Source organism: Thalia democratica, chromosome 3 (genome assembly GCF_965202585.1).
Source record: "Thalia democratica chromosome 3, ktThaDemo2.hap1.1, whole genome shotgun sequence".
Taxonomy (NCBI): domain Eukaryota; kingdom Metazoa; phylum Chordata; class Thaliacea; order Salpida; family Salpidae; genus Thalia; species Thalia democratica.
The window spans coordinates 45,813,544-45,833,298 of record NC_139167.1 but is presented as its reverse complement, the minus strand read 5'-3'; the positions used below and the strand labels follow the sequence as shown (position 1 = coordinate 45,833,298).

At 23.7% G+C, this 19,755-nt stretch overlaps 1 protein-coding gene across 3 annotated transcripts in view; it reads right to left on the bottom strand.

Annotated features, from left to right (window-relative positions):
* The window catches only part of LOC145831385 (docking protein 2-like), a 28,065-nt gene extending 10,043 nt beyond the window's left edge, over positions 1-18,022 (bottom strand). For 2 of the 3 annotated variants that reach the window (XM_082938631.1, XM_082938634.1), the window contains exons 1-7: positions 17,924-18,022; positions 15,018-15,110; positions 12,521-12,640; positions 12,352-12,454; positions 9,009-9,162; positions 652-713; positions 249-341 (exon numbers count right to left, since the gene is read on the bottom strand). In XM_082938631.1, the coding sequence (XP_082794757.1) occupies positions 249-341; positions 652-713; positions 9,009-9,162; positions 12,352-12,454; positions 12,521-12,640; positions 15,018-15,110; positions 17,924-17,992 (694 nt within the window). In that variant the 5' untranslated portion in view covers positions 17,993-18,022. The remainder of the gene's footprint in view (positions 1-248; positions 342-651; positions 714-9,008; positions 9,163-12,351; positions 12,455-12,520; positions 12,641-15,017; positions 15,111-17,923) is intronic. The other variant, XM_082938633.1, reaches the window with a different exon arrangement.
* Positions 18,023-19,755: the final 1,733 nt, after the last annotated feature.

The window sequence follows — 19,755 nt, the reverse complement described above, 5'->3', positions numbered from 1 at the left end:
ATAAAATGCACTTTTACATTTAGACCAATACTCTTTAGGTACACAATTTCTATTGAGTACGCACATTTGGTTGTTTCAAAGTACGTATTCAAGATGAACATTACTACACTATAAATTTAAATCAAAGATTTAATTGATATGAACTTAGTTATATAACAAAACATTCAAGACCTTCAAAACTAGCAATTAATTTTCACAAATAAAATGTGAATTTATTGTTAATAACTGAAAAAAAAACATATAACTACTTTGAGTTCTGTTTCGACATGCAAGTGCCTTGACATTTTTTTCCACTTCTTGAAATATTGCATTGTATTGATCCGTTTTAAAATAAAACATTCCTGTATAGTATTAAAACAATATTGCAAGCGATAATTACAAGGTTATACTGTACAAGTAAAAATAATGAATAATAATATTTAAGTCTTTGAAAATGAAGCAAAATAATAAAAAAACTTGTTTAAACAATTTACATACTTTATTGACATTAAGTCAGAAAAAGTATTTGAAAAAAGTAAATTTCAACACTTCCACAAATTTTAAAGTTTTCGAGTACAATTTAGCAAAAAAACAAAACATTATACCAAAAATATAAGTTGCAAAACTAATTACTAGTAAAATGAACAAATGATACATTTAAAACTGACTAACCATGTCCAGAATGACATCGTCTACCGGCTTCTAACGAGAATAATTGCTTGTCTCTACCATACCTTTAAAGAAAAAATATCTACGTAAAACCGAAGATGAACTTTAATAATTTATTGCAAGATAAAAATATGCTGATCGACAAAGAGCAAGTTTTAAAACCATATAACAAAAGACAACATTTATGTATCAAAATAAGTTAAAAGCTGTCAAATAAACTAATTATTAATCGTTTTACCGGTGCATGGCTTAAATAAAACATTAAAGAAAACATATTGCACAATAAATAATTCATTGTAGAAACCTTTCGACCAAATCACTACCACAGCGACAACTTAATTTATAGATGTTAAGCATCACTAACTATAAATTTAGTAGTCACTATGGCAGTAATTATGTAGTAAAAACGTCAAAAAAAAAATTACTTGTCGATTAGCAAGTGTCAAAAACCTTCAAAAGTTGGATTGAGTGTTTGTCGAAAAACTTAATAAAAATCAATTTTCTGAAATTGGTCAACACTTAATTGACAATCTGTGTGCCAAAAAACTTCAAGGATGAGAACTTTTCTATTCTAATGCAGGCACAAAACTTTTTCAGCTTCATATTTTGGAAGCTTTATGTATACAATTAAACGAAAAACAATGTTTATCAGATTAGACTTTTTAATTGTTTCAATTAAACTATTATATAACGAATGCTTTCTTTTATAAATTAAGAGTATTGTAATTAGCTTATCTTTTATTTTCTTTAGTATGATTTTAAACTTAAATTTACTAGTTTTAAACAATAAACGGTTAATATTGTTCAAGCTTAGTTTAATAAAAACTTCAAATTTTACACACATATTACGTTATTTTATTTTATAATTAATATTTTTTCTTATAAGGAATATTCTTCAACAAAAATGGTAGAAACATCTCAACAAAAATTTTTTTTATGAAATCTGTTTTGTTAAATATTTTTTAAATACTTGAACAAAGCACTAAATTTTTCCCGAAAATAACTAAACTTAATAAGTAAAATACAATTTAAACAACTAATGTTATAATAGGATAATAAATAAAAATAGTAGTAAATTAATAAAATAGTTATTAAGTATCTTTCTAAAACAGCAACATAAAAAAATTCAAATCTTTGCATACTACTATGATGAATTTTTTAGGTTTGGTTTAAATGGTACCAAACCAAAAAATTTAAAAAGGGTTTTTTAAAGTTTTTGCAAAATTAAAACTGACAGAAATAAGAATAAACATATTTTTTCGTAACTATAAAGAAATGATTGTGCTTCAAAAACTATGATCCAATGTTAAAGTCCATTACAATAACTCAATTTTTTTTTTTTTTTTAACATTTACTTATACTCTGTACACTTTCATTTCTTTTAATTTTTAAGATGTACTGCAAAATAATTAAGTTAAAATAATAAGACCTTAATTTTACATTTTATAATTACATAGTTCAATCAGTAAAAACAGTTTTACAAATTCAACTTTACAATAACTAGTAACCCTGTATCATTTAGTATTTTTAAATTTAATTATGTTTTAATAATTCTAACACCGCATAAATTTCTAAAAGCTCTACTAAATTTGTCTTTATTAACCTTAGTTCAAAATATACTTTTATTGTTCTTACCTTTATTCAAATGTTTTTTAGTTGTTATAATTCAAAAACTTATTTTTGTAACATTAAAATCAAACTTTATTATATATATTAATTTTATAGTAGCTTTCAATACGACAACTGAACCTAAATTTCTACTTCATACAATCTAATTTTAGATATTACGCATAAGTTTGCTTAAATATATATTTTGTCAGGATTTTATTAGTTCAAATGATAGCATTTTTTAGTGTTTTGTTTTTGGTTTTTAATATCTTTCATTTATTTACGCCTTTTTAAATTAAAATTATAACTAGAGTCCTACTGGGCAAACAAATTGTTCTATAATTAAAAATATGTTAACTATAATATGTAATTTAATAGAGTAATTTTTTTGTATAATTTTGTAGATGATTAGTAAGAGTAAGGCACTTTTCTACAAGTTGATCTCATTTGAATTTTTTCTTACTAATCTAGCAGTTACTTTTTACTATTTTTTGATTTTAAATTTAGTTTTTGAGATACAAGGATACAAAGTCAGAGAGTACAAAAGGTTCCTTACAGAAGGAGAAAATAAAAAGTAAAATAATACTGTTTTATCAAAAATATATCTTCTACAATTTAAAACAATCGTTCTCAAACTTCCTTAGCCTAATATAAACAAATAAACATATTGCGAGACTTATTGAGTAAAAATTATTTTTAGATAAAAAACATTTTTTCAAAAACGATTATTTTTACTTATAGTTATAAAATATTCTTTTTTATTATTTAAGTTTAACAATACGGAATTTTCTTCTAATTCATAAAATATGAGGTGATTTACCTAAGAAGTGAAGGAGAAGATAAACTTCTAGTGAGTTTTTCTGTTTTTAAAATTGGCAATGGAAAATTTCTTTTCCAAACGTTTGTATTAATAACGTTTTATTTAACCATATATACCTTGAAAATCAGCTAAATATTTGTGTTCGACAAAAAATTTTTTTGTTTACAGATGGAAATTTTGTAAAATACTTGGCTCCCCTATGGCCGTAATATGTATTTATTTTATGAGCTTATAAAATTTTTATAAAGTATAAATATATTATTAATATAGAATACCTGATAGAATATAAATTTAGCAAATTACTTACAATATAAAATAGTTTTGCTACGATATTTTGTTAACAAACGCTTAAATTTATATTATTGAATAGTCATATAATATATATTTATTTATTAAAGTTTAAAATAAATTATTTTGTTGCATGCAAATCTTTTACTGACTACTTTAAAATATTTAAGGCTAATTAAATATGGCAATTAATAAATTTGAACTACTACTTAAATTATTTCCGGAATTTACCTACATAAAATGATGCTATAACTTTTATGAGAGAAAAATACCAAAGAAATTATAATATCAATATATTAACATCAATGCTCTAAACTATAATGACTCTTTGGTTTTAAAATGATTACTTACCACAAAATAAATGTTATAAAATGGTATTTACAAAAATTTTAGCAAAATATTTTATCATTTGTGAAAATTTTAGTTAATAGTAAAATTAAGTTGCAGTTTACTATAATAAAATCCAATTCAAATATCTTTTATATTTTAAGTATTATGTAAAAATAACAAAAAATTTTAAATCATACAGAAAAAAAAAACTTTTACTGCATTACACTAAAAAACTATTTGAAAAAAAAAAATTCTATCAAAAAATTTTTTATGCTTTACTTTTAATTGTTTAACATTTTTTAAAGCATATAAGTATAAAATTAATTGTATTGAAAATTTAAAAGTTGTTTATTTATACTTTTATTTAGTGAAAACTTATAAATTTAACAAACATGAGGAGATGATATGTTTCATTCAGCTTTATAAACCATTTAAATACTTTTCTAATATTTTAATTTCTCAAATTAATATGTTTATATTTGTAAACTATTTTTTATCGCCTAACTAGAGTAGATTTTTAGTTTTAGCTGAAATAAAATTGATTACATTAGTATTTTACAATTAAATAGTTAACACTAGTTATACAAAACTAAATGTATAAAATTAAATCTACAATTTAGTTAATATATAAAAATATTAAAAAAATATATCAAAAATAAAAATAGGAGTAATATGATATCAAAGATGTTGGGTAAGAACACGTATTGCGTATAAAACATAAAAAGTGGGGAGATATTTTTCTTTAAAGATTTCAATAAAATAAATATAGGAGAGTTGAGTAGTCAATAAATTCACGTGTCCAAAAGCATGAATAACAAGTGTGTTATGAGACTGAACGACAACCATTTGTGAGAATTAAATAACATACAACTCCAAATAGCACTGCAGTGTTTAAACACATTGAAAATTGTGCACATTGTAAAAATGATGATAAAATATACAAACGTTTTGAAACTTTTAAGATGTGTGATTCTTATAATAGTTTATTATCTCCAGAAGCTTTACTAATTAAAAAAACATCAACCTAATTTAAATAACCAACTTAGTACTGATAAAGGATTTAGAAAAACTATTAGCATATTTAAAAAATCAATTTTGTTTTGATTAGTTTTTTGTTTAGTTTAAACAATCCATTTTTTGTTAACGATTAGTCGTGACTACTACTTGTGTAATTTGATTAAGTATTCTGTTTATTCTTACTTAGTTGTTTCAATCATAAAGTTAGTTTTTAAGTTATTTTTCACAGGGGATTATGTTAATTCTTAAAGCTGGCTGAAGTTGTAAAAAAGTTTAGAAATAAAAAAAGGTTTTATTTTGCAAGCACTAATTGGTATTTGAAAACGTTTAAAGGTATTCCTATGTTTTAAACTTAATATATATTTGTGTTACTACAGCTCTAAGATGGTAGTTAGATACGAAATATAAGGTTTAAAAAGGACACATTCGACTTAAAATATAAAAATTAAAAAGTTATATGAGGTATTCTTCAGTCAAAAGTATATGAATTAAACAATTTATATATAATAATAACAGTATGTTCGAAGCAATTTATGTTCATATTAATAGAATCTACTAAACTAGTCGAAGCTTTTTATTGATATTAACTTTTATAGAGTGTGTGTCATTTTATGTAAAATTATATATGGTTTACTATATGGACAAAAAAATCCAAAATACATAAATTTTATGTTTACTTTTTAATTTTTGTATAAACAACAATTTTTTCATTAAATTACTAGTTAAACTTACAGGGTTGCCACTCGTTTTTTCAAAAAAAATTTACAGGTTTTTAAAAGTACACATTTTTGGGTCTGTTTTTAGTTTAAAGTTAAGTTTAAGGTAAGAAACTGTGTTAAATATTATTAAAAAATGAAAAGATACTACTAAGCTACTTTGTATTTTTTTTTAATAAAACAATTTTTTGATGATGACAAAAATTTCTATCTATATGATAGACTTTTTGTGTTAAATCGAAATTTTACTATTTAAAATGTTAAGTTGTTAAAAGTTCTAGGTTTTAATAGTGATTTCTGTTTAAAATTCCAGGTTTTTCTAGGTTTTTTTTTAATATTCTCAAATTCCAGGTAAAGTGGCAACCCTGAACTTAGTAAACGAGTTTTTTAAACATATTTTAAAACTATGAAAAACTAAATAAAATGTTTTTAAGTAAAGGTACTTTTTAAAATAATATTAATTCAGAGTTAGTTTTTTAGTTTAAAAGTCGTCCAATTTTTATTTTAGCGAAAAACTTTCAGATGACCGAGTGCAAACTGGCGTGACTTTATTTGTAGATGAGATTTTAACTTTGATTAAATTTCGAAGCTTATTATTAGATTCTTGACTTTCTAATAAGCAATTATCATAAAAAATAAGAGTTACTTAAATAATAAGAGTTAATTATCCAGTTACAGGCCTATTGTGTTTAATTAGGTAAAATCAAAATCATGTTGAGCTTTTTTTTTTGAAAATAAGATAGGCTTTTGTATGAAAGTAATTACTATTAGTCACTTTTTACAAACTCAGAAACTTTAATGTTTGAGCTATTAACAATATTTTTTTAGCTTCGTACACAAATGCATAAACCACTTTGTTTTTTGTTTCTGAAATTAAAATTTACTTTTATTTTTTTAGCCACAAACTTAAAATTTTACTGTTCAAATGTTTTTTTTTTCCTTAACTTTCTATAAAAAGTACGTATTAAAAATATGATTCTTTTAAGCTTTTCAATCTTTTTAGATTAAGGGTATAGGGGAAGTCCGACATTTTTTATACTAAAAATAACATTGGATCTTATATAAAACCTTGAAGTACAAACTACAAGCCAGTTTTTATAGAATAAAAAAATCTTATTTACTTTTGAGATATTAAAATTTAAAAGTTCACGAAAATTGTTTTTGCTTATTCTGGGTGTCTCAAGTCTATACAAAGTGTCAACACAAATATCCAATACTTCATCTAGCGGTACATTTGTGAATAATTAAAATTTTTATACAAAGTTTCTGATACAAACGTAAGGAGCGCAAATTTTTTATGTTCAATTTTTTAGGAAACTTAAAAAATCACTAAAAATCTATATTTTTCTTCATTTTTTAAGCTAGAGACCTCAAACAATAGAGAACTTTCAGTAAACGTTCCTTTTATAATTTATACAGGGTTGCCCCAGATCAGGCTGAGAAAAGTTTTCTGAATTTTCCTGATCAAATTCTTAACTTAAACTTATTCTGAGACACACTTGTAGCTATGTAAAGCATTCAATTTTATACTTCCTCTTTTTACTTAGTATAAAATTTGTAACAAATAAATATACTTTTATTTATTTTAAAAACTTTAGCTAATCTACAAATAAGTAAACTAAACCATGGCATATAACTCTCTTATAACTTATTTTTAAAATTTAAACAACTTTGAAAAATATATAAAGAGGTAAAGTATGCATATAAACATGTAGTTAGATAAAATACAAAACTAAGTGCGTAATTAAAAAGAACTTGATTATTTACTTAAACAAAAACATTTTGATTTAAAACTCTGCAAGATAAATATTTTTGTATGTATCACAATTTCACTATGAAAGTGTCCTTGCCACACATCATCAATACTAAAAAGCATAGAAAATGTGCTTGTTCAAGTAGGGTATCTGTTCAATGGGTAGGAGTCAAATATCCCCAAGGAAAACTTTTGCACGGGTTGATTTTTTTTTTACTATCACGGTTACCCCTAACCCTTACCTTCGGTCGGTAACTTATTTTTATTTTCTTTTTATTAGTTTTTTTATATTTATTAGTTATAATTTGTATTTTATTTTTACTGTCACTGTTACCCCTAACCCTTACCCGTGGTAGATAACTATTTTTCTTTGAATTGTTTTTTTCAAAGTGTTTTTTATATTTTATTTTTTACTCTAGTGCAAAAATTTTCTTTTGTGCATACTTGACCCTTTGTACAAAAAGTATTTGTTCATAGTTGACTGTTTCTCTGTTCAATACATTAACAGAAAAACTTAGCGGTTTTATAAAAAATATTTTACTCATTTTTAACACATGAAGGAAAATTTGTAATTTTGAAAATATCTAGAAAAATTTTGCTATTTTAATCTGATTTTAGAGGATGTTTAATAAATTTAAACCTTTTAAGGCTTGAAAATAAGAAATTTAGTAAGTTTAATTTAAAAAGAGAAAATCTGACGTTTTTTCAAAATTTGTCAAATTACCTGACTTTTGTCATTATTTTTAGCTTTTACTGATTTTCCTGACCCTGTTTAAAAGACTTTGAATGTTTTGATTTAAAAAATAATAAAAAATAAAATTCTTAGAAAAAAGATATAAAAAAAAGTGTTTTTTTATAAAAACTTCAGTTTTTTAAACTAAAAAAGTTTCTGCATTTATTTTTTTTAAATTTAATAATAGACTTTCTGTAAAAGTTTGAGAAGATTGCTTAAAAAATGAAGGAGATAGATTTTTAGTGAAATGGTCTTTTTTCGCATTTTTAGTTTGTGCGTTCCATTATAACCTATTTAGGTCACAGACTTTGATCACCCATATCTCAAAAATTAATTTGAACTTTTTCAATCGGTTAAAAATTTCTGATAGCTCAGATAAAACTCAATCAAATAAGATCAACTAGAAAAAATCAAGGTGGGCCCCCCTTATGCCCTTAAAAAGGTAATTTTTAAAATAAATTGTAGAAAGCTAAATTTTAAAACAGGAAAAGTTTTATTAATTTTTACTTTGAGCCTCCAACAACTAATTTATTTAGACTCCAACTTGAACAATTTCAAATCCAAAATTGCACTTAACGTTTTTAATCAAAAAGTATTGATAGCCAAGATAAACTTACTTTAAAACTTATCTACATTTATAAAACAAAATGAAACTTTATTAAGAGGTAACACTTTTAAATAATTATATTACATACTTCAAAAATAGATGTCTGCTTTTGTTTTAACTTTATGTCATTAAAAAAAAATCGTTAATTTTATCAACTTTAAAATATTCAAGTTTGAAAAGTACCACATAAAAAATGTATCATTTTATAAAGAATTATGAGCTTTGAATAGTAAATAACATTGTGAGTTCAAAAAATTTCTAAACCAACCATTAAAAAATGTTACTAATATATTTGTGTTTAAAGTAAAAAGTCCCACGACTTGATTAAGCTTTTAAATGTTGTTTTAGATACGTAAATTTAAAGATATATAAACAAAAAGTAAGTTGAAGATATTGTGTTACTGTTAAAGTATTCTTTTATATATAATATAATGATAGCATAGAATATATTTGACTAGATAAAATATCGTTTTTTAGACAAAACTTACTTTCTTAGAAAATGCAAAGGCCATTTTATAACTTGCTCGTAAGTTTTACTATTAAGTAGTTCTATATTTTCAGTTGAAATGGAAAGTTTGTAAACTCCACGAAGTTTTAGTTTATCGCTCAGATCCGTTGATTTTATTTCAACATCATAAACTGCTAAAATTAAATTTTTATTGTTATCAATAAACTATGAGTGTTAAGCAATTAACAATGAAATTTTAAATGAAGGAATTAGTCATCTTGGTAAAGAAACAAATTTTAAGAACAACATAAATACTTAATACCTAAATACAATAAATTTAAGGATTTTTTTAACGTTATGATCTACTGATCTATGTACTTCATTAAAAATTTTTTAAATTTATACTTGTTATTACATATTTATTATCATTATAAAAGAATAATTTTTAGTTATTATTGTCATACAGTTTTATTAAAATTGAGCTTAATACATTATTTAGTCGTTAGAGAGTTCTAACACATTTTTTTTACAAAAACAAGTACTGACCTTAATTTAAACATTTAGGCACACATTAAAAAAAATTATAAAATATAAAAAATTAACTTAATAATTGAGTTTAAGACAGTTGTTTTTTAATTATTCTGATACAAACATTTGAAAAGGACTTTTTTTTTAATATTTTATCAGAATTAAAAAACACAACTTTGGGGCATAGGGAGGTAGGTGTAAGGGTTTTTTTAATTAATATTGACAGTTATATGAAAGCATAAAGTATATAAGTCAGTTTTATAAAATATAGAAACTTTAACTTTTGAGACATAACAATTTTTGTAAATATTATCTAATACATAGGTTTGGGCTATAATTTTTTTACAGTCTATCAACTTGGAATTTTTTAGTTCACTAAAATTCTATTTTAATTCATTTTTTAAGCTACTGACCTCAAATTTTCAGGAAATTTTCCTTGTATTATAAAAAATCTTTATGTAAAAGTTTGAAAAAAAACTATAATAAACTTTAAAGACAAAAGAGAAGAAAAATAACAAATTTTTCTATGACAAAAAAATTACTCAAAATTTATTTAAGTCCTACAATAGGATTGTTTATAATCAAATTAAAAATGTACTCATAAAATTTGATAAAGATATACCTTCTCTTACAGTTTTTAAGAAATCTTGCTCAAACTTTTTGAGCATAACTTTAATTTAATAATAAATAATCCTCATATATAAATTTTATACATTTTAAAGAAGATATACAATTTTATACATTTTTTTCCTACAGTAGGATTATTTATTATTAAAATAAAACTATAGTTAAAAAATTTTAGAAAGATTGCTTAAAAAGTATAACAGAGACAGATTTTTAATGAAATCATACTTTTCAACTTGGCCTTTCCATAACGACTAAATTGAACTACCCTACTTGGTCCCCTCATATCTTAAAAATTAATGCTCACTTAAAGAAATAGTAAAAATCAACTATTAACTAAAATTAAGGATGTTAAAAATTCAATCAACATGTAAAAAGTGCCTTACCCCCTATAGCTCTTAAAAGAAATATTGGAAGTTGCTTGAATTATTTATCTTAAATTTTAAGCAACTATGTTCCTTGCAATATTTGAATGAATTTTTTAAAACAAGATAAATTTTATATTTTAAAAAAAAAAACTAAGACATCAAAACAATTTCAGCTTTTTCTTTATTTAAAAATAAATTACTTAAAAACTATTTACGACATATTTTTTAAGATAAGACTAAGTAAATTTGAAAAATGTTTTTCATACGACATATTTGATATGAACTTTTTTTTAACTTTTTTATTTTGGCCTTATATAAGATACCTCTTAAAATTTCATTGCTTGAATCTCATAAGTTACCTTTAGTTTTAAAAAGCAATAAAAAAACATTTAGTAGCTTAATTTTCAGTATAAAACTAAACAAATTTAAAAAAAACTTTCAATTCATGATTCTATGTAGTTATAAAAAATATCAAATAATAAATATAAACCAGGGTTTCCTAAGGTAGGCCATAAGTAGCAAAGGGGGGCCATGAGTAGAAAAAGGAACAGGGGGGGGGGGCATGAGGTCATAATTTAAAACTTACGTTAGATACTCTAGAGTTGATGATGAAAAGCAAAAAAAAAATCAGGTGTATTTAATGGTAGTTATTTTTAAAACCTTGTCAGAGGGGACTAAAAATTTTTTAATCTCATTCAAACAGGCCTTATGAAAAAAGGTTAGGAAACCCTGAAGTAAATCAACTTGAAAACTTTCTTTATTTATCTTATTAACTTTAAGGAAACACAAATTTATTTAAAACAACTTTATAAAAATTAACAACTATTAAACTACTGTTTGTTAAATTACATTTTAGTTTTCAATAAAATGTTATTATAAAAACTTATTAATATTATAAATATCAATAAAACTTGTTAAGACCCTAAAGCAAAGTTGCAATAGTGAAATATAAGGTTAAAAGATAATCATATTGAAATAAGAATTGTGCATCAAATTTTCTAAAACTAAATATAACTACACAAACGCTTATTAATAAAACAATAACTTTCAGAGTTGCCTATGTTAAAGCGAAAAGTAGCCAGGATTTTAAAAATTATTCTGAGTTTTAAGAACATAGAAGGGGAAGGAGTAAATCCTTTTTTCACAACTTGATATTATCTTACATAGTTTTTACTATGCTACAAGATGCTTTTTACAGATTTAAAAAATTCAAAATAACTTTTGAGATATAGCCAATCAAAGTCAGAGGCAACAATTGGTTCCTTATGGGAAACGCAAACTAAAAGTGCAAAAATAAACTATTTCACTAAAATTCTATCTTCTCCTACAGTTTTTAAGATAACTACCTAAAATTTTCAGGAAACGTTCCTTGCAATATTTAGAAAGTTCTTGTATATATACTAACTTTTTTATTGTAATTTTATCTTTAATATTTTAAAATTTTGAATTTTCTAAATATTGCAAGGAACATTTCCTTAATGTTTGAGGTAGTTATCTCAAAAAAACTTAAGAAATAGATTTTTAGTGATTTCTAGTTACTTGCCAGTAATTTATGAGATATAGCTAATCTGAGTAAAACTTAAGTTTACAAACAATTTGACACCAATCTAAGTTCTCCAAAAAATACAACTTTAATGTTAATAGTAATTAAAAAGCATTTAAAACTATCAGATCTTTTTAATGAAAATTTAATTATATAGTACAATACTTAATTAGTACTAGACTAAACTTATTAAAGTTTATTTGATTTAAATTATATCTAAAATTTACAACATTTTAAAATATTGTTTTCATTGTTAGCTAAACTATTTGTAACTACTATTTAAATATTTACTCTAGTTAAAACCAACATATAATATAAACCTTGATTATTAATGTCATCGTAATTATCATATTGTCCAAAGATTACAAGAGATAAGTTATTAAACCACAAATCCCTTTCATCTAGCTTATCCCATCCAAACACCTTAAAGATTTACAGTCACGAAGAGTATTTTAAAGAATAAGTCTAGTCAACTACAATCAATCTTACTAAAACAGGATTCTTCTCTTCAGCAAGTGTAATTTTAACAACAAAGAGTATTTTCTTTCCATCTAGTATCTGTTCTTTGAAAATTTTCACGCAATTGTTTAAACTAATGATTGTGCTGGCCTGAAATTTTTTTTAATTACTGAAAAGCTACATTATTCAAAATTTTGTAAATTTATATGATAAGAATTACCTAGACTGCACCACACAAAAGTTTCTGAGACATTCTCCAACTGGTACTGATTTTATTATGACTTACTAATCAAACATACTCGCAAGAAACTGCAATTTTAGTCAAAACAAACAGAAATCAGTAATGCATTATTAAAGCAATTATTTGTGGGTACAGTCAATAAATAATTAAATTTTTCACAACTCAACGTCATAGAATTAATTAAATAAAAACATTGCTACTAGCTCAAAACAAAAAATAGTACATCCCAAACAAATTTTGAAGGCTTAGGAAGTATAATTTTTGAAAATTCTATCATTAGCTTAAGGCCTTATTGAGGGTTCACCTTTTTTGATCATTTTTAGTAGAGTTTTATCTTAACTATCAGACATTTTTAACCGCTGAACAAAACTCAAATCAACTATTGAGATATATAGAATCAAAGAATCAAATGTAGTAACTTTGATAGGTTTCTTACAGAACAGTGATTCTTAACCTGGGGTAAAAATATCCCTAGGGAAAAATTCCTTTGTTTAAAGGGATAAATTGTCTTTGTCACAAGTTATGTAAATTAATGTTTATAATTGTTTTTTAGTTTATAAGTTAGTGTTTATCTGTGTTCTTAAAAGTTAAATAAACTCTTTAAGTTTCAAGATTTGTTATATTTAATAAGTTTTTACTTCAAAAAATCTAGTTTTTCTCGTCAAAATTAAACATTACTTTGTAAATTGTGGGTAAATTTGGTAATTACCTTCTGAAAAGGGGTAACTTTGGTTATAATCTTGCAAAAAGGGGTAAACATGAAAAAAGGTTAAGAACCGCTGTTATAGAAGTTTTCAAACAATAAGTTACACAAGACACACAATTTCAAAAAAACTAAATATATTTCGAGCAATTGTCTTCACTAGAGTACAATGCTAACAAATAACAAGATTTTACACACTTATATTGTAACCAAGTAATCATTAAATAATCAAGAGATTAATAAAAGACAAAAGCAATTAGTAAGAATTAAAATTAAAAAAGTCTTTGTAATCGACCTACAGTAAAACTAAACGTAAATAAAAACAATCCTTATAATATGTTACGAAAATAAAGAAACAGTATAGTCAAAATCTTTTTGTTTACATAAAACAGGTTTCCTTAACAAAATACAAATGGCTTCTAATTTAATTAAATCAAAAACATTACAACAAATTTTAATAATTTTAAATCTATTTATACTATAATTGGTCGCACAAGTTGGATTATTAACTAAACGTTCATCTATTTCAGAACATTTAGTTAATAATCCAACTTGTGCAAACAACTATAGTATAGATAGATTTAAAATTATTAAAATTTGATTAAATTAGAAGCCATTTGTTTTTTGTTAAGGAAACCTGTTTTATGTAAGCAAAATAATTTTGACTATACTGTTTCTTTATTTTTGTAACATTTTATAAGAATTGCTTTTATTTACGTTAAGTTTTACTGTAGATCGATTATAAAATAAATGAACTTTTTAAATTTCAATTGTTACTAATTGCTTTTGTCTTTTATTAATCTCTTGATTATTTTATGATTACTTGGTTACTATATAAGTGTGTAAAATCTTGTTATTTGTTAGCATTGTACGCTACTGAAGAGAGTTGCTAGAAATATATTTAGTGTTTTTGAAATTGTGTGTCTTGTGTAACTTATTGTATATTTACTGGTCACTTATGTTCCAATATAGAAGTTTTTAAGTAAAAATGATAAAAAAAAGATTTCTTAATTAATAAATTCAGGGTTGCCGCTTTGAAAGATTGGAGTCAAAAAAATATCCTGATAGACCAAAAACTGTCTTAAGTGACTTTATACCATCCTTAGTCATCCTGAGTTTTTTTTAATTCTTTAAAAATTGGTTGTATAAAAAAAATTATAAAATATAAACAGTAAATTATTGCAATAGGATCAACTAAACATGTCCTGAGATTTTTAAAAAATTGTAAAACTATCCTGAGTCAGCCTGAGTTTAAAAAATAAGTTTTAAATATAATGAGTTATCCTGAGTGTGTGGCAACCCTGTTAATTTTTCAATTGTTAAGAAATCTTTAATATATATTTACAGTAATTCCATAACTTTTACTTAAATAATTTTAGTAAAAGTACTATTTACTTTAAAAAAAGTTTATAACCTGCAACTTATATAAAATTTTAAAAATTGACTAAATCGCAAAAAGTTCTTTAATTTTTTAAATTCAACAAAATCTAACTTACAGTTAAAATACTTTTATATTTCATATAATACCAAATGTTAATTTCTGTACCACATTATCTGGCCTCAAAGTAATTACTAAATAATACCTTTTTATTTTTTTCTTTGTTATCAGATAGTTCAATTCTTTTGATACCTTTAGTAGACCTATCATAAAGACATCCAATCTTCTTTGCCCATTTCTGAATTTTTTTTTATGTATGTAAAATTAATTATTCTTTTTAACTTATTTTTAAAACTTTTTATTAAGCTTAATTATTTTAAATTGGTTTTAAGATTACTGGCATAAAATTTTAGGTATCAACAAAACCAACAAAAAGCTATTTTTTTATCTTTTAAGTACAATAAAAAAATATTATATGTTTAAATGAGTTCTTTAAAATTTAACTTAGATAGTTTAGTGATATAGAATGTGTTTGCAGGGTGTATCAAAATAACTCTGAACCCCTAAATGTGAATTCTATTTGTTGTGAAAATTGTGAGAGATGGTTACATGTCTAATGTTCTGATTAAAATAATTATGAGTATAATCTTATAGATCTAATAAAGATCATTTTTATTACAAAGGCTGTGTGAGTGAGTATGAATTAGTTAATGTTGGAAATGATGAATATTGTATAACATGTTATAAAAAGTTTTCTTTTTCAGATGAGTGCTTGTATTGTAATGGTTGCTTTATGTGGATGCATCATAGATGTTCAACTGCATGTAACAAGAGTTTAGTTAAAATGAGAGAAAATAGTTTAAAAGTTGTGAAAAAAAAAGAATGTTTTAAATGTAAATTGCCTTGTAAAAATTTTAAAAATCATTTAAGTTGCTTTTTATGTTCTAAAAGATGTAATGTTGAGTTTGCTAAAGAAAAAAATATAAAACTTAGTGAATATAAAAAACGTATTTGTAAATTTTATTGTTATGATTGTAAAAATTGTGTCTTTCCTTTTCAGAGTGTAAACTATTTTTATTATGATTGTTTTTCTAGACTTAATAAATCTATTTCTTCTAAAAAAAAGATGAGTGTTACTTAGATTTAAATGATGTAACATTTAGTAATATAAATAGCACTAGTATATTTTTTATGAACATAAAAAGTTTGAATGCAAATGTGTATAAAATTGAAGAACTTTTGAGTTCAGTTGAGGGTTTGCCTGATGTAATTTGTGTATGTATACTTGGCTGGCTAGTATGAGACCTTTTATTGGTAAATTGGAGGGTTTTGAGTTTGTGAACAGAACTTCTAACAGTAGTTTACCTAGTAGAGGTGTTGCTTTCTTTGTGAAAATTTGTCTTGACTATGAGGATGTAGAAGATATGTCTGCGTTTAATACACATCCTCAGCCAAGTTTTATTCAATGAAAAGCAAATATGTATATATATATATATAAAATAAGGTTAATATTCAAACTTGAACACCTTCTACTGAGCCCACTTGAACGGCTTTTAAATAATTTATTGAAATGACGACTTTAAAAATGCTGGAACATATGTTTCATAAAGACAAAAAAGATTGTCTCTAATCTTAAGCAAGTTCAAATTTAAAACAAAAAGCACTTTGGTAAACAAACATGCAAAAGTTTACAAAAAACAAAAACAATATAACGTCATATATAATATATATATATATAATATACGTCATATATGTCATATTATATATATGTCATATATAATATAAGTCATATTGTTTTTGTTTTTTTGTAAACTTTTGCAACTTTGTTTACCAAAGTGCTTTTTATTTTAAATTTGAACTGGCTGAAGATTAGAGACAATCTTTTTTGTCCTTATGAAACATATGTTCCAGCATTTTTAAAATTGTCATTTCAATAAATTATGTATATACAAATTTGATTTTCATTGAACAAAACTTGGCTGAGGATGTGTATTAAAGGCAGACATTTGTAATGAATTCTTGTAATGCACAATATTACGTCATACTGTTTTTTGTTTTTTTGCTTCTATGTTTAGCAAAGTGCATTTATTTTAAATTTAGCTGGCTGAAGATTAAGGTGTCTAGTCTTATGAAACACGTGTACTAGTTTTTTTTTAAATGTTGTATTTCTAATAAATTATTTGAAAGCCCTTCAAGTGTGGCTCAATAGAAGGTGCTTAAGTTTAAATAATAACCTTATATTATATATATATATAATTAAAATACACAAAATAAACTTTTGCTTTGGACAGCTGTTTCTGCGTTTAATACGCGTCTTCAGCCAAGTTTTATTCAATGAAAAGCAAACTTGTAAGTACAGCAATAAAATTATACAAAATTAGGTATTACGTAATAATAGATAGTTGATTTTAGACAAAATTATTAACATAGTTTTTAGATAAATTGTTTACGATAATGTATGCAGCTAGTTTGTAATTTGTTTCTTTTGTTTAGAGATTCTGATTTATTAACTTTTCAAATTTCGATTTTTCCGCATTACACAATTTATATCCGTTTTTTAAACTATATTTATTTTTTGTTCTTGTTAATATTTCCCACTGAATTTTATATATATACATATATATATTAAAAGCAAAGTATATATATATATACTCAAGTATCATCACAATGTATGTAAGTTATTGAAAAATATTTTCATTATTGCAAAGAGTTATTTCAAATTTATGACAAAACTGGATAGGAGTCTAATATGCACTAAGGGACACTTTTTCACAAAGGGTCAAATATGCTAATTTAATTAATAATAATATACCCCCTATTATTGAATTATGGCATGAAAATCTCAGCTCTGCTGAAGATAGGGGAAACAGCTGAGAGTAAACTGATATTATAAACTATAATTATAAAATTTTGTTCAAGTTTTTTAAAACTTGCATATTAATTTAATTGTATTATGTCCTGGACAAGACGTTAAAAGGTATCCAAGTGATGTGCGACTTGACAACTAAAAGGTTTTTTTGTGCACCAGGTCTTAGGACAAAACATTTTGAGTGCTTTTATTTGTCGTTCAATAAACAATGTATAGATATGAACTTATTTAAAATAAATTACTTTTGAAAGTCCACTGTTCTTTAGCTGTAACAAGTTTCCTTTTATGATCTCATCTGAGTCAACTGACATTTTCCAAAAAATAAAAATGTTAAAGGTAGTTGAGCTGTAATTTTATAGTCATTTAAATAATGTTCAAGATCAAACAAAACAAAAAATTATCAGATTGATATTTAACTAAAATTAGTTACTTGCTAAAACCAGAACAAAACATTTTTTAACTTAGCTGAAGCTAATTTTTAAAAGATAAAACTTTTAAATATCCGGTCATACTTAATTTTTTGTGCGCACACTTTGGTTCAATATTAGGGAATTTTCCAGCTTTATTTATTTTTTCCAGCTAATGATTTTTAAATTTATTTTGCTGTACTTATATAACTTGTACTTATACTACTGTATGTAATTTTAACTGCCACCTTAGATGTCTCTTCAACTGTAAGTAATACAGTGCTTATTCACTTGTTTGAACACATTGGACAAGATTTTTCTGTAAACATGTCCGGATAACCAAATTCCGGATAAGAACAAAAAATTATTTTTTTCATACAATAATATGACTGCTGCATATAATGCAATGCATAATAAAAATGTTATGGTAAAAACAAATACATAGTAATTGAAACATTTTAAACAATGAAAAAAAAAACTGACATAAAAAAAACTAAAATTTTTGATTAAGTTTAAAGTCAAATTAACAAAAACATACCACTCCTATCAAGCTAAATTTTTTTGAAAGTTTTATTAAAATAGAAAGTTGAGAAGTTTGTTATATAGTTTTTTCACATTTTTCAGGATTTATAAAATCACTTATACTTTTCTTAAAGCATGAAAGCTTTAATATTTGTATTTTACAAAAAAGTTAGTCTTTAATATTGAAATTTTTTTAATTTTCTTCTGACCAAAACTGTCCGGATAAGTGAGCGTATGGATAAGTGAAGTCCGATTAAGTGAATAAGCACTGTAGTATTATTTTAACAATGCAACTTTTAAACTTTTTTGTATAATTTTAGTATTGTGGTTAATGTATGTTACATATTGCTGGAAATTTTATACAAAAATTAACTTGTTTTATAAGGCTTTATTTAACTCTAACAATAGTGTCATTTCAACTTAATGTCATTTCAAATTTTATCTTATATTATTGGATAAATTAATTATTTCTGTTCCTTTCAATAGTATAACATCGGAAAGCTAAAGACAATATTTTTGATTGACAGTATTCATTTCAACAATAAAACAAGATGTAACTTGATTCCATTTCAATTTTTCTGAGAGTTTTCCTTTAATTGTACTATTTTATGAATAAACTGTAACATGTACTTATTTCATATCCTTAATAGAACTTTTGTGTATTTTTTTTTCTATTTATAGATTGTTTCAAACAAAACCTTAAACAGTATTTTAGTATCTTTAAGTTATAGTTTTAAAAGATTTTATATAGAATAATGTAAATAGTTTAAAAACTCACTTGCTGTATGTTTTATTAGTATTTTGCAAAAAAAAGTACTTGAAGTTGAACTTGAGAAACAAAGCTTAAAAAAATGTGTGGACTTTTATAACAAATAATTTACTTTGTTATTTTTATAGTAGCAAATATTTTTTAAATATTCAAAAATCAGTTTGCATAACTAAATTAAAATTTAAAAAAGTGTTAATTGTTTGACTTGTATTGTTCTTATTTTAAACTTTTTACAAATTTAATAAAACTTTTGTTAAATATTTTAAATTGAATATTATCCAACAATATTTTATAGTATTCAAAAACTTCATAACTATTTTTCTAATTATTTACTTAATTTTATTATATAATATTTTTATTAAATTATTTTGTCATA